This window comes from Zingiber officinale, chromosome 7A, assembly GCF_018446385.1.
Source record: "Zingiber officinale cultivar Zhangliang chromosome 7A, Zo_v1.1, whole genome shotgun sequence".
Taxonomy (NCBI): Eukaryota; Viridiplantae; Streptophyta; class Magnoliopsida; order Zingiberales; family Zingiberaceae; genus Zingiber; species Zingiber officinale.
The window spans coordinates 122,615,552-122,640,887 of NC_055998.1; the positions used below are offsets into that span (position 1 = coordinate 122,615,552).

At 35.6% G+C, this 25,336-nt stretch overlaps 1 protein-coding gene across 1 annotated transcript in view; it reads right to left on the minus strand.

Moving 5' to 3' along the window:
* LOC122002309 overlaps positions 1-24,832 on the minus strand; it is a 28,633-nt gene extending 3,801 nt beyond the window's left edge. The window contains exons 1-15 of the mRNA XM_042557438.1: positions 24,359-24,832; positions 21,011-21,073; positions 19,512-19,852; positions 16,695-16,794; positions 16,532-16,609; positions 16,388-16,447; positions 16,191-16,295; positions 15,702-15,812; positions 15,434-15,475; positions 3,273-3,383; positions 3,000-3,193; positions 863-1,128; positions 648-766; positions 498-540; positions 320-411 (exon numbers count right to left, since the gene is read on the minus strand). Coding sequence (XP_042413372.1) covers positions 320-411; positions 498-540; positions 648-766; positions 863-1,128; positions 3,000-3,193; positions 3,273-3,383; positions 15,434-15,475; positions 15,702-15,812; positions 16,191-16,295; positions 16,388-16,447; positions 16,532-16,609; positions 16,695-16,794; positions 19,512-19,852; positions 21,011-21,073; positions 24,359-24,544 — 1,911 coding nt within the window. The 5' untranslated portion in view covers positions 24,545-24,832. The remainder of the gene's footprint in view (positions 1-319; positions 412-497; positions 541-647; positions 767-862; positions 1,129-2,999; positions 3,194-3,272; positions 3,384-15,433; positions 15,476-15,701; positions 15,813-16,190; positions 16,296-16,387; positions 16,448-16,531; positions 16,610-16,694; positions 16,795-19,511; positions 19,853-21,010; positions 21,074-24,358) is intronic.
* Positions 24,833-25,336: the final 504 nt, after the last annotated feature.

Genomic DNA, 25,336 nt, shown 5'->3' on the forward strand with positions numbered 1-25,336 from the left:
GCAATTAATTTCCACGTACCAGACTAAGCAACTCTTAAAATGAATGATGTGAACCAAAACCTTGTCTCTATCTTTTCCTAACCCTTAGCTAAAAGAGCACAGATTAATCAAGGCAGCAGATAGGAGAAACAAAGTCAAGTAGGCTATCATATGCTGACATGATACTAGAGAAACCAAGTCGAGAGGAGTATGATCTGCCTTCAACTCAAGCAGGCTATCATATGATGGCATGACGTTTAATTCTTAGTGGGTTCGAGGTTATACCATGAATGAATACTAAATATGAAATGCACACACACATCAACAGAAAAGAAAAAACCTTCCGCTTCCTGTCATCCAGAGGTTGGACTTCAATAGCAAGGTATGAGTCCACATCATCGGCAGTAACTAGATAGTCAGGTTGTTTTGCTCCTACCATGAGAGATATAGAGAAATGTAATGAGCAAGAAATTCCTGGAAAAAAGATGAGAAGACATCCAGGCCAAGTTAAGGAATACCTTCAATGTACTTAACAGAGCCATCTTCTAAATATCGTACCCACTGCAAAATAAAAGAACTAATGTCATAGGACTGAATTCAGTAGTCAATAATTCAAAGGCAAAATTCTACAGTCTTATATGGGATGTGACAAAATTTAATACGCATACCTCAAAATTACAACTTGTTGTTCCGTTGATCGAGTACCCACTTGCATGAAGTTCACATCCAGGATAAGCATCACCAGAAATTCGAAGACCATCTATGGCTGGCAGTGGATCATCATCAGCTGCATACCACAAAAATTATTAGAAGTTTCAATTGTACCAATGTAGATGCTGGAATAAATCCTTAATTCCTCAGATGCAAAAAAATTTTCCTGCACCTTCAGAGAATGAAGAATTAGGCTCCTCGAGGACAGTAGGAAGGTAAGAATAAGCATTTGGTTCATCCTGTCCTGTACTCATGTAAGGTGAGTTTCCAGGAGCCCAATGAACAGAAGGTTCTTTTCCATGGTGAGCAGTTGGTTCTGGGTCATCAGTTTGGGAACTTCTAACAGGGTCTTTGAAAGATGTCTGGCTTTTAGATTCAACAGAAAAAGTTTCCCCTTGATTTGTTTGGGATGAAACATCCTGGGAGGTGCTGTAATCCCTGAAAATAGTCAAATAAACACCAGGATAAATTTTAAGGCCCAAATCAGGAATAATTCATGTATTTAATACTGCAAGCACAGCCCCGATTAGCACAAAGATCACATATAAAAGAGATATCCATTGTAGCATATTATAAAATGAGCAATGAGAATGAGCAACAACTAGCAAACAGATCGACACCCCAACCCAAAAATGAACTCTGTTCGTCTCAAAATGAAAAATAACCAAAAAGGTGGAAAAAAGTTATTGGCAACAAATAATGATGTAAGAAAGCAAGGTATAAATCTCGTTTCAAGCTAGAGTTTCAATGGCCAATAAGAACAAGATGATTTCAGTATTGTGCCAGAGTGCCAACATATGGCGGAGTACCGACACATGGGGCTGGTGGCTAATTGGAGACAGAGAGGGAAGATGTTATTCTAACAAGAAGATCAAAAATGATACAGCATATTATAAACGAGCAATGAGAATGAGCAACAACTAGCAAACAGATCGACACCCCAACCCAAAAATGAACTCTGTTCGTCTCAAAATGAAAAATAACCAAAAAGGTGGAAAAAAGTTATTGGCAACAAATAATGATGTAAGAAAGCAAGGTATAAATCTCGTTTCAAGCTAGAGTTTCAATGGCCAATAAGAACAAGATGATTTCAGTATTGTGCCAGAGTGCCAACATATGGCGGAGTACCGACACATGGGGCTGGTGGCTAATTGGAGACAGAGAGGGAAGATGTTATTCTAACAAGAAGATCAAAAATGATACAGCATATTATAAATGAGCAATGAGAATGAGCAACAACTAGCAAACAGATCAACACCCCAACCCAAAAATGAACTCTGTTTGTCTCGTAATGAAAAATAACCAAAAAGGTGGAAAAAATTTATTGGCAGCAAATAATGATGTAAGAAAGCAAGGTATAAATCTCGTTTCAAGCTAGAGTTTCAATGGCCAATAAGAACGAGATGATTTCAGTATTGTGCCAGAGTGCCAACATATGGCGGAGTACCGACACATGGGGCTGGTGGCTAATTGGAGACAGAGAGGGAAGATGTTATTCCACAGTTTATTACTCAGTTGACATAAGATGTTTGAAACTTTGGCCCTTCCAAAGTTGTTTGCAGGTTGAAGAAATCACTTTCAGAGAATGTACATTCCTCAGAGTTATTTGCGAGCTAAAGAAATCCCTTGTGGAACTCCACTACAAGGTGTTGTCCTTGAGGAGATATTTGTGAGTCAATGCAGTCCTTGTGGAGTTGTATCAAGTCATTGCATAACCCTTGGCTCACAAAAGATATTCACCAATTATAAGGAGCTGCTCCAAGTGATCCCTGAGGACTTGTTTCGAATCCTCTCACTTGTAGAAGATGGTCACCAAACACTTGCATGTCTTAGTAGAGAACCCTCATTCAGCTAGTCTCGACCTGTTCACGTGTCGATTTGCAAGCAGAACAATATGTTTCGATGATATTCCAAATCATGTGCACGAGAAAAAGGTGGTCAATATAAATGAAGATGCTATAATAACATCTAAATATCTGGAGATACCATCATGTACCAATTTCAAAATCATTCTTTATTGTAGTTGCTTAAAGTGTAGCAATTCTAAGCCTGTGATACTTTCAAGTAAACAAAGGGAAGAAAACGTATATCTGTGGCTGAAGTTCAGCCATGCGCTGTTGCATTAATTTCATAGAACTTTGCTAGGCATAACAAATTACTCCAGGAACCAAGATAATTCAAGGCCCAGTCGAGAAGGAACCTTATACAATACATTAATGCATCATTTAAATCAACCAAAAATTACACAAATCAAATTGTTTGAACTTTGATTAAACCATCTAAAGGAAGAAATAATTATCAAACCTGACCTCCTCATGGAAGGACCAGTTGTTTCAGGAATGTCCTGGTCCAGAGCCTTTGCAGGAATACTACTTGGACCAACTTGCTGGTTTTGGATCCCAACTGTCTCCCAATCATGATTTGTTTGGAAATTAGGAGAAGAAATTGGAGACCTTGCATGTGAATATGCTGGTTGAGGCACAATTTCCAGGCTATTCTTGTTCTTACAAAATGATACATTAAAATTTAGAATATATGAATTCAATGCAACTAACAAAAATAAGAAAGCATTCATGACATACAGAAACCGCCACTTGTGCGACTTTGTGGAAAGGTGACTGTGCAGGAAAGTTTGCATCTGATATCTCTGCATATAGTGGAGTTATCTGATACTGAGACTCTTTCAGCTTTTCCTGTGTAGTTACATCTTATGTGAGGCTCATTCAGCTTTGGGAAGCAAATTTCTTCCAAATTTATTCCTTCAGTTTAGATGAACTTAAACATTCATAAGAACAGAAATCCTTAAAGCTTCATATCTAGAATTAGACCAAAGCGGATGCAAATAAGGTCATTGGACGATTTTCCAAATGGTAATTTTCTCCCATTTTCTTTGGCAGAAAATGAGGGAGAGAAGAAAAGAACCGTAAATTTCTTCCAAATTTATTCCCTTCAATATAGATGAATTAAAGCATTCATAAGAGCAGGAATCCTTAAAGCTTCATTTCTAGAATTAGACCGAAGCAGAGGCAAATAAGGTGACTGAAAAGATTTTCCGACTGGTAATTTTCTTCCATTTCCTTTGGCAGAAAAAGAGGGAAAAGAAAAAGTGGAAAGTCTTTCCTAAGATTTCACTGTATTAGTACCATTTGATTCGGATAGAAATCTAACTTTTGCATGCAACGAAGCTCAAATCTGATTTTAAAATTTTTAAAATTATTTTTTATTTATGCTTACTTTTTAAATAATAAACCTATAAACTTTAAGTTTCTCTCATCTTCCTCTTTGCTTCCTTCCAAAGAAATGCTTAGAAGGAATACGTTTATTTATGTTTTAACAAATAAAAATTTAAAATTTAACTCTCTCCCTCTTTCATTCCCTCTGAGGAAATAGTCAAGGAAAATTCTACTATAATTCTCTCCAAGGAAAACAAAACTATTGAAAACATTTTTCTTTGTTTATTTTCTTTCCTCATAAGTAAACAAGGTCAAAAGCTCCATTTAAAAGTGAAATATGCTATTTTAGCAAATTAGTAGGTGTCTTGACCAAATCACCCTTCAGACTAAACAATTAGCAAGATCACTATCACACCTAGATGGTTCTGGCTAATTCCCCCTACATCCACTTAGTAAGCTTCCAAACTCAACTTGTACTCTGGCTCTAAGTGAAGAGCAAAGTATGAATGTTTCCTCCACAATTTGCATAAGATTTAGACTTATTATTACTCTTTCCACTTAAGGTCGGTCCCCCAATTATAACATTGATGTGCTTCTGCACCAATACCCTATTTAATCTTGCCTCCTTTGGCTTTTCAATCTTCTCAGGCCTAACAAACTTTTTTAGATGTCCTTTCCTAATCAACTCTCCAATTTGAATATTCAAATGTACAGGTTCATCAGTATCATGCCCATTATCCCTTTGGTGTCTACCTACTTAGACTTATCAGTCTTGTGAAATGTAGACATGATTAGACGTGGTTGAGATAAAGGCGGATTCTTGTTTTTATTTCTAAAAGAACCAAGATCTATGGGGCATTTAGATTTATTCCTTCTAATCTACTCACAACAAAAAGTCACCCATCAATTCCCCTAGAAGTAACTTGAAGAACAATCGACAAGCTATCCTCTCAACATCATCGAGAAAATCGGGACATCAAAACATCAGACATACCATACAGGGACATAAGTAGATAAGGGAATGAACATGCTCCGAAGAATCTATATGTATGTGTCCGTATGTGCAGCATCTGAAAATTCCTATGTATTGACTTCTGCAAATTGAAGATGAAGGGTACCTTATTACACCCAATCTTAGACACTCCCTTCTTGGTTCTGATCCACTACTTGGCTCCTCCACATCAAGCGTTAGCACATATTTGTTCCTTTTCCTTGGTTAATTCAACTCCACATTCTCCTCATCAGAACCATATTTCCCTCTAAATTCTCTGTTAGTTTAACTTGACTTTGCTGGCTTTACCTTTTCTTTCTCCAATTCCTGGAATGCTATCACTAAAACAATTAGCTATTATCCACAGGTATAAGTGTTAGTGTAGGGAGCACTAGAATTGAACCTATATTTTGATGTTGTCAAATGTTCAAAGTTAAGTCTTGATGTGATCTAATATGTTTACCAAGAGTGCAGATTGAAGGATTTAACGGATCTAGAGGACACCAGGACCACATCACTGGCAGGAAACTTAGATAGGTTAAAGAGGACCAGATATCTGGCAGGAAGTCCAGTAGGACTAGACAACTAGTTGAAGTGCCGGTGAGTTAAGAGATCAGACGTCAAGTAATTCTACAAATTGGTAGGACTAGACAACAGACTAAAGTGTCGGTGAGTCAAGAGATCAGACGTCAAGTAATGCTACAAATGATAAGTTATGTAAGCAATTAGAGGAGAAAGATCCAGTAAAGACGAGTCCTAGTGGGACTGTAGACGCTAGTCCAATTTAGATCTAACCTAGAAATCTAAGTTAAGACCAAGACAAGATCATAGTCTTGATTAGACAGGATCTAATTCACAATTTATGCATCTGTGCTAACTTTGTTATGCAAGTAGTTTTGTTCAAAGTTTAAAATCTCGACCTGTGCCGAGGTTTCGGTCCCAGACCGGAACGATACTGTTTCGATATCGTATCGTGCGTGCTAATACCGTTTTAGTAATTTTTTATTTATATAGTAATTATTAGATAAATATATTTAGTGTATAATCTAAAAATAAGTTTATTGATTTTATACAAATTCTCAATTATTGAACAACTTAATATTGTTAAAAAAATAATTAAATATATATATTTTTTTAAAAAATGATCTATAAAAAACTTGAATTAAAATTGATACATCATAATATGTTACCTTACTAATACCAAAAAGAGTGGTGTGAATTAGATAAAAGCATTGGTTTTTGCAACATTCTGATTAGGTCAACTTCATAGTTCTCCAACGCCCAAATTAAATAATCATCCCATGACATGCAATATTGATATAGATTTATCAACATGTCTCGATTCATCACTGGATGTTGAATTTGAACTGGCATTATTGAAATTGGAACTGGTACAGGCACAGGATAAGGATAACTGGATAAGGATACGTCCTTGAGCTCTGGTATGATGGATCATCATATGATGCATTAGAGTTATAATAAGAAGGTTACGAGTATGATGAACTTCGATCAAAATCAATCTCAGCTAAACTCTCCCGCATATCTTGATAATTATAAGTTTTCTTTTGTTTGTCACTCTTATATCGACGTTGATATTAAATAGCACTACTTCTAGCTCTATGATCAAAATCTTGAGTTGTATGTGTGCAATCTATCTCACATGTCCATGACTCCGGTGCTAGAGTAGGGACCACTATATGCATCACCACTGTCATCACTTCCATAAGTACTTGCATTGCTATCAAAATCACTATCTTCATTTTGAATTTCTCATCGGACTACGATGTCAGAAGGTGATGATGTTTCATCACTGTCATCATGTTCTTGCTCATCAATTGCATCGGGTGGATTTTCTCCAATTCTCAATTGGCCCTTTCCTGTAAAACAGGAGATTTACCTTTTTCTTTCTTTTTAGTAAAAATTGCAGGAGCTTTACCTTTGCCTTTATTTATGAACTTTAGTTGGGTTTGGGGTTGGGATGTTTGAGAACGTTTAGACTGAGATCTAGAAAATTAAAATTCTTGATCAAAAACTTCATCATCTTCTTCCTCATAGATATCTCCTCTAGCTTATATTTTTTCAATCTGTTGAGTAAGAAATTGAGATAGTCGTGGAGGGTCTCCTGTTTCATCAAGTAATGGATTCTCAGTCTCCACGGCGCTCTACCAATTCATCATTGGATCATTCTTAGTTTGGACAAATCCAATATCAAATGGGTCTACATCAACTCTTGTTCTTCATTCTCTTCTGTTATTGCTCTTAATTGAAGACGTATATTATAATGAGCGTAGACCATCTTCTCCAAGCGACGATAAGAAAGACGATTTTGTATTTTTATATGAATGAGGGAGAAAGTTGATCAATTTCTTTCACAACCCCTTGAAGACGTTGTCTGTGAGAGAATTCGTACTGCAATCTTTTTCAAATTTGGAGCGGATCCTCCATATTGTAACCACCACTTAGCTGTAAGATAAATAAGAAGAAAATTAAAATAGTATTTATATTTGTTGACAATAATTAGTAATAATTTTTACTATATTTACCTGCATCCATTTTATATCTACATGATACTGCAATAAGATCGCTAAAAGAATCATATGCCTTTAGAAATAATCAACTTTTATTAATAGTCTCAGCAATTGATTCTCTATTTGTACGTAGTCTTGATATTACATGTCTGAGAGTTACTAATAAATCATTATTTGTGCCAAGATTATAATGGTATTGATATGCCGAATTGAGATAATAACTTATAATAATTAAACATATATAATTATTAATAACAATATTAAAAATTATTTATCATTAAAAAATACGTACCGACCAAATGAATATATTTTCCTATTTGATTGTCCCATCTTATAGTGATTATATAATGTTGATAATTGGTTGGTGATTGTAGATGTCTCGTAATTTCCTCTTTTGCTTCATGAATTAAATGATAAACGTTGCCCATTTGTAGCTTCTTGTCCATATTAATTTTATGTAGAACAACGTACAATAGTTCTATTGCTATAAAAATATTTGCGATATAGTCTCAAAATTTGACAGATATAATAATTTTTTGCACCTCTTTGGCCATATTAGAATATCGAGAGGCTTCCCAATCGTTAGAAAAGAACATGATCTTCAATCTGACTTTTTTCTGATTCAACGATTTAACAGGAGAAAGTGAGTGGTAAATCTAGTCGCTCTTGGTCGTAGAATCTCCCCATCAATAAATTTTCTTATTAATCTATGAACCCAATAATGATTATAGAGGAATTTTGTTAAAGATTGACCTTTTTTCACTACCTTCTTCACTATATCGAATTTACTGATATCTGCCATCATCAAATTGATATAGTGTGTTGTGCATAGTGTCCAAAATAATATTTGATACTATTGCTCCAATAACTCTTCAACCCTCTTAAAGTTGGTACCATTATCTGTAATCACCTGCACTATATGTTCTGCACCTATCTCTTGAATACACTATCCATTAAATGATATATGTAGGGTGCAACATGATAGTCTCTAGTTGCATCAATACATTTATGAAATATCACCTTTCTATTGCAGTATAGTAAAAAGTTGATAATGCTCATCCGTGTAGGTCCTGCCCAGCCATCACATATCAACATAATCCCATATAAGCTCTATTGCTTCTTGCATGATAGGATCCAAGTCTTTATCTCCTCCACTTGTTCATCTAAATATGGACCAACAATTTCATATGTAGTTAGAGGTTGAATACCAGGACTAGATTTTTGGATATTAGATACCATGATATGGTAGTATGTGTTGTTTGTTGCATTAGGGGGAATATGATTGAAATGAAAAAATTTAGCAATACTTTTACCAATTGATTCCTTTTTCTCTTTTGAATATGCATCATTAATCCTAATTTGCTTGCTAATTTAGCAATACTAGATTTCTGGGAATGCCAGTGGATCAATATTAGCAATATCAACTGCACATTTTCGTCTCATAGAAGGAAAAAAACGACCAATACCACCTTGTGTTGAAAGAATATAAACACTTACACTTCTTCCTAATGTTGCTGCAGGACCAGCTAGTCACTTTTATGTCACATATTTTGCTCATAGTCATATTGAGTTCAAGAGGCACTGAGAGCTGTTAAAAAGTCTTCGTCATTTGGAACTTCATCACAATCTTCAAATTCATCATAGATTGGTTCTTTAGAGCTTTGTCTATCAATAAGTTCACGATGTTGTTGTTATTTATACTTTAATACTTTTTTGCCATCAAATTCCTCTTTCATTGGACGATGAACTTCTTGAGAAACTTTTAGACAATTAGAAACATCTGGATATCCACTAGCAAGATGTTGTTTAGGAGTGTGACTCCACCATCACGTCCAATTATATCGCAATGCAAACATTACCAATGGAACTGATTTTCTAATCGACGTGCGTGTCTTCAAGCTGTATCATGAGATTGTTGTTTTGATGTCATTACCTATACATTATAAAATATTAAGAATAATACAATAATACATATTTCCAAGTAATGATCATCATTTTATAACGATAAAAATGTATTTACCATTGGAATTTTATATATAATAATTATATAAATTAAATATTTATTTATTTAATTAATTTAAATAATATATATTTTAAATAGTAAAAAAAATCAGAATAATATAAAAATATAAATATAATTTATTAAAAAATTAGAATTTTTAAAAAAATTTAAATGGAATTTAAAATAATAAAAATATGAAAATATAAATCTGAAATATTATAATTTTTTAATATAAATTAACTAAATTACGCTATTGGGAAAAAAATTGCTCAATTTTAGGGCTTCCGACAGGCCACGTCGCGAAGGCTTCCAACGACGTCAGGGAGGGAGTCGGAAGGCGTCGGGAAAGCTTTTGGCGGGCTCGGAAGGCGTCGGGAGGCTTCCAACACCAAGAGAGTTGCCTCGCGACGCTTCTAGCCGCCGCGGGAGGTGCCTCGCCTTGCGACGCCGGAGCTTTCGGCGACGCAGGAGCTTTGATGGCTCCAAAAGCCTCCCGCGATGCCTCCAGCGCCACCTGCGAGTTGTTCGTGTGCTCGTGTCTGAGGTATAGTCGAAGGCGTCCCGACCGTTTGCGAACAAAGAAAATAATACCAGTCTAGAGCTACTCATCGCCACCTCGTTGCTCGCGCTGTTCGCCTTGCCTCGTAGTCGCTCGTCGTTGCTTGCCTCACCGTCGCTGCTTGCTTCGCAATCGCTCGTCGCTGATCCATCGGTGCCTGCCTCCCTTTCTCTCCTTTATACAAACGATCGCGACGACAGGAGGAATCAAATGGATTCCTTCAATCGCGATCAATCGATCACGCAATAGATTCCTTCTGTCACGTGATCAATTGATCTGCGACGGAAGGAATCCGATTCCTTCTGTACAGAAGGAATTAAATCTGATTCGTAGTCACTTGCCGCTGATCCATCGGTGCTTGCCTCCCCTTCTCTCCTTTATACAAACGATCGTGGCGACAGGAGGAATCGAATCTGATTCCTTCTGTCATGAGTGCCATCATGGAGGCACGCACGTGACGATGAATTCTTCGCGCGATGGGTGCCGATTTCGATCTGCAACAGTAAATACCGTGCGTGCCAAGTGACACGACACGATATTTCACTCCCTGGTTTTGTCATTGGACAAACATATTTTGCAAAAGTTTACAACAACAACCAAGCCTTATCTCACTAGGAGGGGTCGGCTGTATAGATCCTTTTACGTCATTGAACTATATCTCCTTCTATATCATCTATACTTAAATAAATTTTATCTTATTTTATTATTGCTAACCAAGTCTTTTTGGGCTTCCTCTTTCTCGTTTGATATGCGTGTTTGTTATAGTTTCACATCGAGTAACTGATGCATTTATTGGTCGTCTAAGTACATGTTCGTACCATCTTAAACATGTCTCTTGGGGTGCGTTTGGTTCAGGGTTATCCTTGATAACCTTGGTTATCCATCCAAGGTTATCAATGAAAAACTTGTTGGTTTAGGTAATCGATGATTCCTGAGTAATGTTCCATGCCCGACACATCAGCAAAAGGGTCATGTAACCCGGAATCGAAAAACTGAGTTTTTCTTGATTCCGGAGTTAACGAAATTTTTTTACCTAAAATACCTTCAAATAAGAGAAAAATGTGATAAAAAGAAAAATGTAAAGAAAAAAAAATATAAAATAAAAAACTTTTAAAAATAAAAAAATGTAAAAAAACATTAAAAAAAATTTAAAAAATAGAAAAAACATTAAAAAAATTAAAAAATAATAAAAAAGGGGAAAAATTTAAAAAAACATAAAAAAATAAAATAATAAAAATAATAAAAAAAACATAAAAAATTAAAATATATATAAAAAATAGAAAAAATATAAAAAAATATATAAAAAAATAAAAAACATAAAAAAAATAAAAAATAAAAAAGTAGAAAACTATAAAAAAAATTTAAAAAATAAAAAAACGAATAGAAATAAAAAACACATAAGAATAAAGAAAAACATGAAAAATAAAAAATAAAAAATAAAAAAAACGTAGAGTTTAAATAATAATAATAATAATAATAATAATAATAATAATAATAATAATAATAATGGTTGGTTTTGTAAGTAAGGGTAATATAGTAAAATATTAAACTAGATTATTTATTAAAACCTTCAAACAAACAAATTTTTGTTGCATTACCTAGGTTGAACCAAACAACATTTGATTATGTTTTATTTCCCATAACCTTGGTTATGTGATTACCTAATAATCACATAACCAAGATTATACATGATAACTTAAACAAACGCATCCTTGGAGTTTTCTTTCAATAAATGCAATTCCGACTTTCCCTCTAATGCTCTCATTTCTTATTCTGTCCATCCTCATATGTCCACACATCCAACTTAACATTTTCATCTCTATAATTTTCATCTTCTGCTCATGTGCTCGAGTCACCCAACATTCAGCTCCATATAACATAGCAAGTCTAACTGCGGTTTCGCGAAACTTTTCTTTTAAGTTTTAGAGATATTTTATGGTCACATAAAACACCGGACGCTCTCCTCCATTTCAACCAACCTACTTGTATTTTATGTAAATCATCTCTCTCAATGCCTCCATCATCTTGTAAAAATGATTCTAAATATTTAAAGCTCTCGATTCCAGACAACTTATCATCTCCTATCTTAACAATTGTCTCATTACGTATAATATTGCTAAACCTAAATTTCATATATTCTGTTTTTATTCTACTATGCCTAAAATCTTTCCCTTCTAGTGTTTCCCAGTATTGTGTTTTAAATGTGTGTAGTGAGTTCGTTCATAATTGGTGTAAAAAAAAGGAATTTAGAGTTAATCTTTGATGTAACCCTATCTTTATTGGAAATGCTTCATTTACTCCACCTGAAATATTTACTCTGGTCGTTACATCCTCGTACATATCCATAATTAGTTCTATATATATTACGCTAACACCTTTCTTTTCTAAAATTCTCCATATAAATTATCTTGGGACTCTATCATAAGCTTTTTCTAATACCTTATGTAGATCTTGTTTTTACTCCCGATATTTTTCAATTAGTTATCTAAGAAGATGTATAGCTTCTATCAGGCATATACCTAAATTGATTTTCAGTCACCGTGGTCTCCTTAATCTTTTTTCTATTATTTTTTTTCAAAGTTTCATACTATAACTCATTAGTTTAATACTCCTATAATTTGCACAATTTTATGCGTCTCTTTTATTCTTATATAAGAGAACTAAAATACTTACCCTCCATTGATCAGACATTTTTTTGTTTACAATATCATGTTAAATAATTTTGTACGTCATTCAATACCTTGTTTGCCAAGGCATTTTCATACCTCTATCGGAATGTCATCTAGTCCAACAACTTTTCCATTATACATCCCATTTAAAGCTTTAAAGCTTGTTCTACTTTTAAAGTCTGAATTCTACAATAAAAATTTAAATTTCTATACTCATTTGACCTACTTAAATTACTTAAGTTAAGTTGGTCACCTAAACCTTCATTAAAAAGTTGATGAAAATACCTCTTCCACCGCTCTTCCCTTCTTCATTTCTCGTTCCAAACCCATAACCCTATGTATCCTCTCATATTATTTTTTTTTCACTCCGACATGCTCATTTAGATCACTTCCTATTAAAATCATTTCATTTGGCAGAATGTTTTGTAATACTTCATCTAGGTCATCCCAAAACCTTGATTTGATAGCTTCATTTAATCCTACTTACGGTGCATATACGCTAATTATGTTCATAGTTCCTTTCGCCACTATTATCTTAAAAGCTATAATTCGATCCCCTTTTCTAATTACTATAATTTCATCCTTCAACGAACTATCTACAATAATACCCACTCCATTTCTTGTTTTACTCTTCCCTCCTATGTACCGTAACTTAAAACTCGAGTTCTCTATCATCTTTGCCTTCTCACCTATCCATTTTATCTTTTGTACACACAAAATACTAATCATTCTCCTAATCATCGTATCTACTACCTCCATTGATTTACCAATGAGGGTTTTTATGTTCTATATTCCAAATCCTAGACTATTAATTTTTCTATCATATTTATTTTTATCGAACTTATGGTATGAGAATTCTTACCTATTTAACATTACAGTCAAGTTCTTATGAAAATGTAAGCGGTCCTTGCCGAGACGTTACAGTCGGACCCTGCAATGCATTCTTTCCGGGAAACAACCTAGCATTAGCACAATAGTTTAATGGATCCATTCATTGGACATTTGTCATAGTTTTAACACTAGCAGGTAACCTAACGCAACTCTCCTCCTTTGTCCGGGATTGGGACCAGCCATGACTAGTTCATCATGGGCGGAGTTCCATATTTTGCAGAAGTTTAAAGTAAAAAAAAATAAGTTGCAATGAACAGTACTCCAGACACCTCAGTTGGTTGGAGACGCCTCTAGTTAACAGTATTCCAAGCTCGTCAGTTGGTTGGAGACGCCTCAGGTGACTGAGGCACCCTAAAAAGGAACTTGGACGGGATAAGTTGTGAGGATAGACCTTCACAATAGTGAAGATGCCCCAGATCATTGGAGGTGCCCCGGAGAGGATTAAACCCGACGTTTTCAAATCAAATTAGCATGCATGGAGGCGCCCTAGATCATTGGAGCCGCCCCCAATGCCTTATAAAAGAAGTCTTTGATCAAAGCTCAAGTACAACAATTCTTTCTATCGATCATTCTATTACGTCGTCTCCTTGCAACTGCAACCCCACTATGTAGATTGATGCTTGAGCAAGCTTTTACAGCAAGAACCATAATTACATCGAGCTACAATTATTTATTATTATTCTTGCATAAGAAAGTGTAGATTGTCACACTTTCTTCATCTATGTATCTGTCCTCTCTCTCCGAAGGATCTTCGAGAGAGAATTTTAGTAGATTGACCAATTGAAACGGTTCAAGGGATCGTGGACCTTCATTGCCTCCCTAGCCTCCGTCAACCAGTATCGGATCCCCTGCAGCCTAGAAGTATGCCAGAGTTAAAACAATTTCCTCATCAGCAAGAAACGCACCACATGCTACTCTTCTCCTTATTGGGTTGCCTCCTTCAACATCCACCTCACTTGTGAGTTTATTGAACTTTGTAGTGCACTCTTCTTCGACCTTCTCGTCTCCATGCCCAGTGCCAAGGGCTTCCCTCAAGCATAGAGTCAAATCTGTTGTGGTAAACTACTAAAATTACAACATATTTTTAGTGAAGTCTGCTAGCTATGAAAATCAAGCTTTGACCTCAATTCGGAATGAGGCTATGGGAGTTCAAGTTGAGATGAGAGGTTGAGCTCAGGATCTGAACTGGGTTCGGATCAATAGAAGAAGATGAAGTGGGAATGTGATGGGTTCAGTTCATGCTAACTCTGAGTGTTTCAACCAAAGTATAAGTTGAGCTAGGTGCTTGGATATGACTAATGGGTTAGGCTAAGGCGATCAATCGTGGTGGCGCACAGAAGATTCTGAAGATTAATGTGTCAAAGCAGGGAAAAAGTTGAAGGAAAAGATGAAGGGCTAGGTGCATGTCTAAGTTGGAGAAAACTTAGTTGCATGATAAGCAATCCCCAATCCTCCAATTGGCTAAAACCCTCCTTGGCTTCTCCTTTTATTGGCCTAAGGATATGAGCCTTTTCCATGATGTTTTGTCACAAATCACCCAACCATCAAATAATCATGTTGTTCCATGTTGCTGCATTTTCCTCTTCTTGAACATGTCAAGGCCAAACTGGCCTAGCTCTATTCCATCAGATCACACTATATTCAAATTGACTGAGCCCTGCACCATACAGGAGTTGCACATCCAACAGTGCTCGGTGTTAGTGGGTAATTTTAACCTACATCAATGTGTATATAGTTATTAATTATATTTGGATAAATGAATTAGACAGCTACTCTTGTACATATCTGTTGATCAACAACATTTTGTTTTTTTAGAAGAAAAAGCCATTAAACAAAGTTCACCACCATAGTGAAATCTCATAAGAAAACCAAGATAAGACAAAATTTATTATAAAGAGAAAAGCACAACATCTATACATAAAAAGGATACCTCGGCAATGATCATTCTCTCCTGCATGTGCCTGAATAAAACCTACAATAGTAAAGTGATATGGAATACAAAAGGTGAGAAAATAAAAAATATTGTGAAACTGTGGATTTACATTGTTGAAAATATCTCCATGTATAAGGACAGTAAACAAAAAGGCTGCACCAAATGGAAAGTAAGTTTATATTATCTACAAACATAGCAATGTGGAACGATGATTCACTACTAAGCTACCTGCCGTGTTATTTGCAGAAAGTCCAAATATACTAACCTTAAGATTACTGACAATTGTCTGAGCATCAACCACAGAAGGCTGAAGACCATGTTCTGACAGCATAGGCACCAAAGAGGATACAAAAGTAGATTTCTCTGAATGAGCAGCCTACATAGATAAGACATTCAAACAAAGATGCCAAATGTTAGTTAATTACTACAAAATACTTCTACAGCACAGCAACAACAAAAAGAAAAAGGTCACCCATTTAAAAGCATTATAACATATAATTTTAGACAAAGGTAGCATGACTCAGACAAGAAGAGGATACATTAACTAGTAACCCAGAAACAATGGTCATTCTTATGTACATTGGTCCAATGGACCAGATGACAATATGAATAAGCTTGGCCATGGGACAATAAGAAACTAATGCTATTTCTTTAGCAATTAGCAAAAAGTTTATTTAATATTAGCCACTTGAACTTATGAGTTTAGATCCAATATTTCACAGCATATACCCGCGAGGTAAGCAAAGAATATTACTTGCAAGGCATATGTTAGACGAATATTCTCTTCAATAATATCTTGTCTATATGAAATAGCTTTTGATGCAGCATCAACCAAGTCTTGCTGTTGCTGATCAAATGCCTGCAATATTCATTTTGAGATATTTTGCACTATTAACAATCACAGATTTAGAAGGGAAACTATAGAAGGTAAGAAAGTATTAGGTTGCTCACCATACGCATATAAGCAATTCTTTTTTCTAGAGCATACTTCTCATTGTGTATTTGTGATTCCTATATACAATGCCATAATTATTGATTGGTTCAAAATGATCAACCAAAAGGAAAAATGCAGGCACCATGACAAGCCCTCCTAACCTTTACTGAGTAATCAGCAAGATGCTTCCTTAACTGTGCAATCTCTTCTTCATGCTCTCTAACCTTGACAATAAGTTCCTTTATACATAGATTTTACAACTCAGAAACAACTGGAAATAGCAAATTGCAGAAAAAATCTACAATTTTAAGCAACCGAAACTACCTGCTTCCACGGAGTACTAGAATTGAGACCAGACACTGGCACCAAAACATTTCTAGATGAAATGAACCTCTGATCTTGGTCTCCTCCTTCCTTTTGATGCCTATCAAGAGCAATAAAAGACATCTTATGTTATATATTGAATGTACATCCCTTTAATTTTTTTATGATTAAATTTTGAAATTTTACAGCTACTGAAGCTGAACCAAACCAGCAATTTAGCTTTTGGAGGTCTGGTCAAGGTCTATTTAGTCTTTGGTCGGGTCGTTAGGTAAGCCTTGTGTTGAGGGTTAAGTGTCCATTTGGCCTTTTTTTTTACGGGTATAGAGCTGAACAAAGAAGGGGAGCTTTGGCGTAACGGTAAAGTTGCCACTGTGTGACCTTGTGGTCACATATTTGAGTCGTGGAAATAGCATCTTGCAATGCAGGATAAGACTGCGTACAATAGAACTAATATGATCCAACTCTTCCTAAGACCCACATTGGCGGGAGCTTCGTGCACCTAGCTGCCCTTTATAGACCTATACAAACTTCACCCCTTCTCTTTGTGACATTGTCCGAGATGCCAATTGAAGCAATCAGCTGCCTGCGTTGCTCCTCTCTCCTCCATTAGTCTTATCCCTACTCTCTCTCTCTCTCTCACATTCCCTCCTCACTCCAAGCTACTTCCTCCCAATTGGGTGGGGCTGTGATCCCCCCATCCACCAGCACACAATTTATTCCAGTAAGCGGCAGCACCATCTTTCCCTTGCAACAGTCTTCCTCTCTTACTAACTCTTCCCTCCTGGCCTCTTCCTCACTGTGGCCATCTTCCCTGTGACTGATCCTCTTCTTGTGAACATGGACAAGGAATCATCCAACTTCTGTGATATTGTCAATGACTAGGGTTTTCTTTTCCTACCATTTCCAGATCAGTGGGAAGATCCAAATTTCCTTTCGGAGTGGACAGCAACCAGGTTCAATCAGAGTGGGTTACTGAACCTTGGATCCCTCCTGTTTATCTGTGATACCCTATTTTTATCAGATTTTCTTTCCCTACGTTAATTTCAAGCAGTAACTGCTGTTTTGTTGCTACCAATTTGGATCGGTTACCATATGCATCCGTGCTTAAGCTTCATTGAGGTAAGAGTGAGTTTTTTTTTCTTGCTGATATTGTTAAATGGTTACCTATTCTCAAACTAAGAGATATTGATTGTCCAGATAGGACTTCCAAGTTGTTCTCCATCATAGCAAGTGCTTCTAATGCTTGATTTAAAGAGTTGTTGCATAGAGTTTTTATCTTATTTCATTTCTGTTTTTTGTTGAGTTGGTGTTAATGTTGGCTAGTTTGTTAATTTAGGGGCTGTTTTGTTAATGTTGACTCATTTTCTTCAATTTAGTTTGTATTGTGATTGATGGATTAAGACTGGAACCATTGGTCGTGAATATTGGTTGATTTCTAAATCTGTGCTATTACTGTGTTTATGTTTGTTTGTGCTGGAGATTCAACCAAGAGAAGTACATTGTCTAATTAGCTGAATGTTTGATAAATGGTGGCATAGGTTAGACCCTTAAAAAACTAATCACATTTTAAATTATGAAAAGTAATATAAATGTATATCCTCAAAAGTGGAAAAACAGCTGCTGGGTGTTGTGAGAACCATAAAGTGAATAGAAGGGCTATGATAGATGGTGAAACAAATGCTAAAAATTGAATACTTTGCGCCTAGCCATATGATTAGAGCTTTTAACAGCCCACATGCAATGTCAGTGCATGTGTTGCATGCAATCAGTATTGATTGTTACGTTATATCGTTGACTATCACTGATAAAAGCTACAGCCTAGGTATCGAATGATACTTCCTATACCATGTACCTAACACTAGTAATTCACTTTATAGCAGTTATTCTTGCTCTAAAACAAATGAAAAAAAAAAAAAAAAAGAGAACAGCATACAAGAGCGACTATTTGCAAGAATTTATAGATAAAAGACTATTGTATGCTTAAGTAAAACCTAAATGCTGAGATGTGAATTATAATCTAATTGATTCTTGAATTCTTAATTAAAATTATAATAAATACACATTCTTTTTATATTTACCTACTTATCAAATTTGTGCTCCCTCTCTTCCTTGGTTTCCAATTTTAACAGACACGGCCAATTTTAGAGGTCTATATTGGTTTGAACCATAGTCTAAAATTGTGCTTACTCTGTAATCTCCAATTTTACAAGGTATGAAATTCTACTCTTGTTGATTTCTTGAATTCTTAATCAAGATTATAATTCATGCAGATCTTTGTAAATTAGCCACTAAGAATTTTTTTGTTAACTCTGTGTTTTTCTTGGCCTCAAATTTTACATGCATGGAGGATCAATTTTTGAGGTCTCTACCAATTTAAACCAAAGTAAAAACAAAATGCCTAAAGATACCAGACATCAAAAACTGATCTTGCTAAATAAATATGTTTTTGCTTATTTTCTTACCATTTAGCATTTTGTCAATGCACTTTCTTTTATCTAAAAAAATCAGAATAAAAAGATACTTTTTATATAGCATTTTCTTTTGTTGTACAAAATGTTCTTGCTTACACAATGAAAACTTGTTTTGTCACCTTGAGAAAAGAATAAAATGCACATTTACTTTATCTACATATGATCACTCTTTATCACATGCTATTTCTTACTAACATGGTCATGGACATTGTTTTCTAGCAAATTGTCACCAAGAGGAGTATGTTCTTTTACATGGAAGTATACTCCTAGGATGTGACATCTATGAATATGGTTTCAAATTTGGTAGAGAAGTCACTATAAATTTCCATGCTCTACATTAGCTTACCTGCTCGGAGACAAGGATCTAGAGGATGGTGTAGAGTATTGAGATGGACCAGCACTATCTAAACCAGAATGTACTCCAGGAAATTTTTTAAGGTCATCATTAACCTTGTTGCCTCCATACGTGTGCTGATTAACAGTACCAGAATCCAAATTTGATTCCTCCGTTCCAGCCACTCCATTCTGATGGAGCACAAGCATAGCTTGAGGATTCAAAGGTGAATGATTTTCTAACCATCGCCTCTCTGCTTCATGTCCAGCAGAATAATTAGAATAACTGGTTTTATAGGAATCCACCTGGTCATTTGTAGGTACCTCAGGCCTTAATGATTTGACTTCTGACCTCTGACAAGAAAAGGAGAAAGATGACATCAACAGACTACTCAAATAAGATCAAAAAGGTATGAACTGTAGAAATAAAGTAACAATTATATTAAGACACTCATATTATTACCTAGTTATTAAGCTAGACTTTTAAGTTTTAACCATGAGGGAGTTGTGTTTTAATTATTGAGGGAATTCTATTTGCATCTTACCATTGTATTCTAAAACTGATTAAAATAGAAAGAAAACAAATGAACAAAGTAATTTTCTGACATCTTCCATTACAAATAAGTGTCCAAAGATGCTTTGGAATATATAGTTAAAGTTGTTGCCATGGTCCCAGATTCAAGTTGCAAAAACAACCTCTTGCAAAATGCAAGATAAGGTTGCGTGCAATGACCCAATGTGGTCCGACCCTTCCTTAAGACCCAGCTCGCGGGAACTTCGTGCATCGGAGTGCCCTTTATTACTAACACCACTATAACACCACTATTTCCTTGACAATGGAAGTTTGTTTCCTGCCTGCATTTGGCACAGGCAAAGAATAACCAAATTAGCACACACACACATGCCAAACTTTTTAAGATGACATTAAATGTAGGGGCAAATGCCTAACGTTGATATATCAACCAACACACTCTAGCCACGAGAATAAATCAGCAACGATTTTGCTGTCAGATGGAAGATCAGTTTCTGTATAATGTTTGGATTGCCAAAGAATATCCACTTTATTTACAGATAACAACACAATAATGCAACCCGTTTATGCCTGAGCCCCACAAAATTTCAAAACTAAATACTAGCAAGGTTAACGACAAAAATTCACTACTAAAATATTAAGAGAATCCTTTTTGTTATAATAGAAAGTGTATCATTAAATGCATTAGTTGCATTATCAGGCAGTTGGAAATCAGCATCTGAAACACTTATAGCTTAAAATGACTTAATAAGCACCCAAAAATGATGGTTCTGTGAACCTCTAGTCCATATTATAATGGACAGCTCAAATAGTGTTTAGAATGATGATATGCCATACCATTGAGAACTAAAATTCATCCCAGCCTGAAGCTTGATTTAACGCTAAGATATATACTAGGGCATGTAACCCACTTAATACTACATAACAGGGAACAATTTAGAACAATAACCCTGGATAGAATGGTGGTCTTGAGTTCTTACATATTTCTCTAATTCTCGTGCTTTTTGCAAGACTTCATTCTTTAATAAGTTGTTCTCTTCCAACTGCAAGACAACAGCACTAATTAGAAAAGATAAGTTCTTTATGGTTTACTGTTAACATCACTTTCATAATCAATAGATAACAAGAAATTTTAGTAAATAACAAAATCCTACAGAAAGGTGCAGGGAGAATAATAGAACTGACTAGTTTAAAAAAGACAGAATAGAGTAGTTCAAAATTATTACTGTATTTCCCTATCTAGGAGTTGAATGCCATAATTTGTGCAAAAAAAAAAACTCAGACACAACTAGCAAGCAGTGTTACGCCACAGAATACTCCAAAGCCAAGTAGCTCCATCTGAAATCAAATGTCAATGTAATAATTTGGGTCAAATAACACAATACGATTCTGATATGTTAAGTTTTTAGATGTGTAATTTATATTTGGGTGGGAATTAAAGGGAAAATCACACTGATATTGAAGCTATTGGGATGCACAAAAATCTGATGTATAAGTGTGGAACTTTTTTTTTTTATTTGCAGATTCGCAAAACTTTACCAAGGAAATTAAAGCTGGCAAGAACATGAGTAACTATTGTTGCATTATTAGCTAAACACAAAATAATGATCTGAACACTGGATTGATTTCAACCTAAGTAGAGCACACGGGCCGACCAAAAGTAAGAACACACCTAATCATAAGATAGAAGACCTCAATGTGCAAATGTTTTGAGCATATAAGCAGGTTCATAACAGTCGTTCACTTAGAGTTTTCTTCTGGTCAAACGTATTTTTCATAAAATAAGATACTAACCATGCGATACTTGGAATAGAGACAATATATGAATGAGGATTCAAACTAGAATAAATCATAGGTTAAACAGTTCCATAAGACACAGAATGGATTCAGACATCCATATTGCTGAAAATTGAAAAGATTTGAATAGCACTACTTGCTCTTAGCTAGTGATGGATATAATCTTACAGATAACAAATCAAATGATAATTGATATGATGAATAGGCAAGAAGGTTCCAGAGTTTTTAGGAAAGATTTAAGGCATAATGTCTGTCTTATATCCAACACAATCTCTGGGCAATGCATCAGCAGAAGGGACCAAAATGCAAATTTCTCAAAAAGATAAAGTTCTCTGGATTCTTCCAGAATTAAGCCTTTCTTGAACTGCCTCATAAATCCTGAACAATCTATTGTTTATTGTTCTATCCATAACAAGATTTTTATTGCACAGGGGCTGATACATAAAGTGAAGCATTCAAAACGATTTCCTCTCATCCTCATAAACTTGATCATCAAAAGGTATTTGATATTTCATGGAAATATATTTTGGTAATTATAGCCGACCCCGACCAGTGGGATAAGGCTTGGTTGTTGTTGTTATTGTAATTATACAACATAAGAATGTGGATCTCAGCTTTTCTATGTTCTGCTAAGTTTTCTTGCAAAACAAATGGTGTTCACTATGAACCTTTTAACATCTCTAGAGATATTAGACAAGGGGGACTTATTTCCTCTTTTGTTTATTATCAGTCAAAAATACTTGCGCAACAATGATTATCTTGTTTGCTGAATCAGTATGCTCACAAGAAGAAGCTCTCTCTCCTTTCCTATAAAAAGTAAAAAAAGAATTGTGGTATCCTTTTTGCTTATCTCTTGGTTGCCATGAGGGGCACTTACCACTAATGTCAAATTACTTTGAATATTTTAAAAGTTTTTGGGAACCATCTGTCTTGAAAATTATTTTTTCTAAATCAACAGTCTTCCTTCCTACCCATACACACCTTAGATTAAGCATAGAAAATGCAGCATGCTAAATATTCAAAAAGGTTCCTGCCCTATTGATAATTTGGCAACTACCTGTCAATGCATAACCACAGAGATTCTAGGTGCTCAAGATTAATATGATATTCAAACAATTGATAAATTGAATTTCAAAGAATTATCTTTCACAAGTAGGAAATAGTACATCTTTATTAATTGTTGCTGGTTTAACTAAAGAACTTAAGAGAATCCATAATTTATCCTCCACATTCTTTTGGAATAATTATATAGAGCACAAATTGAATCAGATAAATTGGCATACATAATATCATAGTTTGAAATACGAGCAGCGTGGTCAAAACATAAAATTCTGGTAAATTATCAAAATCCCATATTGATTGGCACACATAATCACTCATGTGTCACTTATGCTGCTAGTGCCAAAACTAAGCCACAAGTGTTAAAATGAATTCAAATAATGTTTTTTTTAATATTTTATCACGTGTTTGTTTAAAGTAAATAATGAAAAAGTATTTCTATTTCAATTACTAATTGATATAACAAAATATTGAGTACTTTGTCAGAAAAATTGAAACCTAGCAATGTCATTTGGGAAATCTACCCCAAAAAAAATGTTTATAGTGAAACTTCTAGCTTGTCTTCTTTTGACAAGTGATTTGCTACATCTGACTATTGGTTCTGTTGTGATCATCATTCTTTTTCCTTATGTGTATGCGTGTTGTGAAGGGTTTATGTGGAGAATAATTCGTTGGCGTTGAAACATATGGGTCCAAAATCGTTGATGGTTTCAGCATCACCAAGGTTTCTATTCAATTGCATGCACAATGCTAAGACTGAGTACAGGCCAGCAGGAAGGTTGCATCCATTTCATTACGCTTTTAGATTGTTTTCAAGTCATCAATATTTTAATAGCGACAAGAAGACATGATGTCTTGTATCTAATTTTGTAGATGGCTGCTTATATTGTGCCTCTACATCACTAGTAATTGGATGCAAGTGTAATTTGAGATCGCTTAAAAATCAATACTTGCTCACATATTAGTTAACCATACTAAGATGTAGAACTCTAGCCATTTTTGATGTTTTGACAGCATAGTGATGATTTTCGCATGTAAGTAATTTTATATTTAATGTGAATTTCCTTTTCAAAAAAAAATTAATAACGTAAAAAAGTCAGTTGAACTGCACTAGAATTCATCAATCATAAGTGAGATTTAGAAGGCAAAAGAAACTAGTCGGGATTGCAGTTGTAATAAATTCATTGATTGTTGGCCTAAAAAATTTCAACAATTCATATTTCATTCTAAAGAAAATTAAAACGACCCTCGTGCACTCGTCCAGTATGCACGTCCTGCTTGTTCAGCTGATAAACAATCGATAAATCATGAACTGATGAATTGGGAAGTTTCTCAAGCCAAACGCATAACAACTAAAGATAATGGACGAAACTTCACAATATGGATTCCAGTTCAAGGGAATTCAGCCCTGCGAGCTAAGTCTAGACCACAAACCAGGATTCCAGTGAAATCAGAAAGCGCGTGCAGCTGACCTGTTGCCTGATGGTGCTCTCAGCATCCTCCATCGCCTTGATGATTTGGTGAACGCCCTCATTTCGTCCATCGCCCAAGACGAGCCCAGAGAACCTATCCGCCAGATTCCCGACCCTGCCGCCGCCCGCCGAAAGATGGATCCACGGAGGCGGCAGGTCACCTCTTCCTCCGGGAGGATCCCTCATTCGGTTGGAATCGTAGGCTCCCACACGCTGGAGATCCCAGAACGCACCTCCCCACGCCGGGCCGGGATCAGAGTAGCCCGAGGACCTCAAATGGGCATCAAACAGATCGAATCGAAAAGTAGAGCGAAGGGCGTGGAGGATCGAGTGGCGGCGCAAGAGATCGAGATGGAGACCGGAGGGAACGAGAGAGGGGAGAGGGATCGACGCCCGAGGCTGGCTCTTCTTCTCTCTTGCGAGTGATGTGAGAGAGCGAGGAAGAAAGGGGGAAAGATCCGCAGAACGTGTTATTATATTATTTTTTTTATTAGTGGCGGTTTAATAAAGGAAATATAGCGGTTTGATAGGCTCAGTGGCTCTTTGTGCGAGATTGTGAGCGAAATTCGATATAAATGTAATAATTTTTTTCTTTTACTTTTTAAACTAAATTAAAATTTTATTTTCTCTTTTCTATTATTATATGTAAAAAATTATTATGGTAATGATGATATAACGGTGTAGCAGTTACTATATAGTAGTTGCTATAACGTGTAGCAGTTACTATGCAGTAGCTGCTACAACTTGTACCAGTTGGTATGCAGTAGCTGTTACAACAGTGCAGTAGTTGCTACAACGGTGCAGTAGATGCTACAACGGTGCAGAAGTCGCTACAATGGTACAGTAGCCGCTACAATGGTGCAATAACCGCTATAACGGTGCAGTAGCTGCTACAACGGTGCAGTAGTTGTTACAACGGTGTAGTAGCTACTACAATATAGTAGCTACACAATAACACTGTCACACGTTATAGCAGCT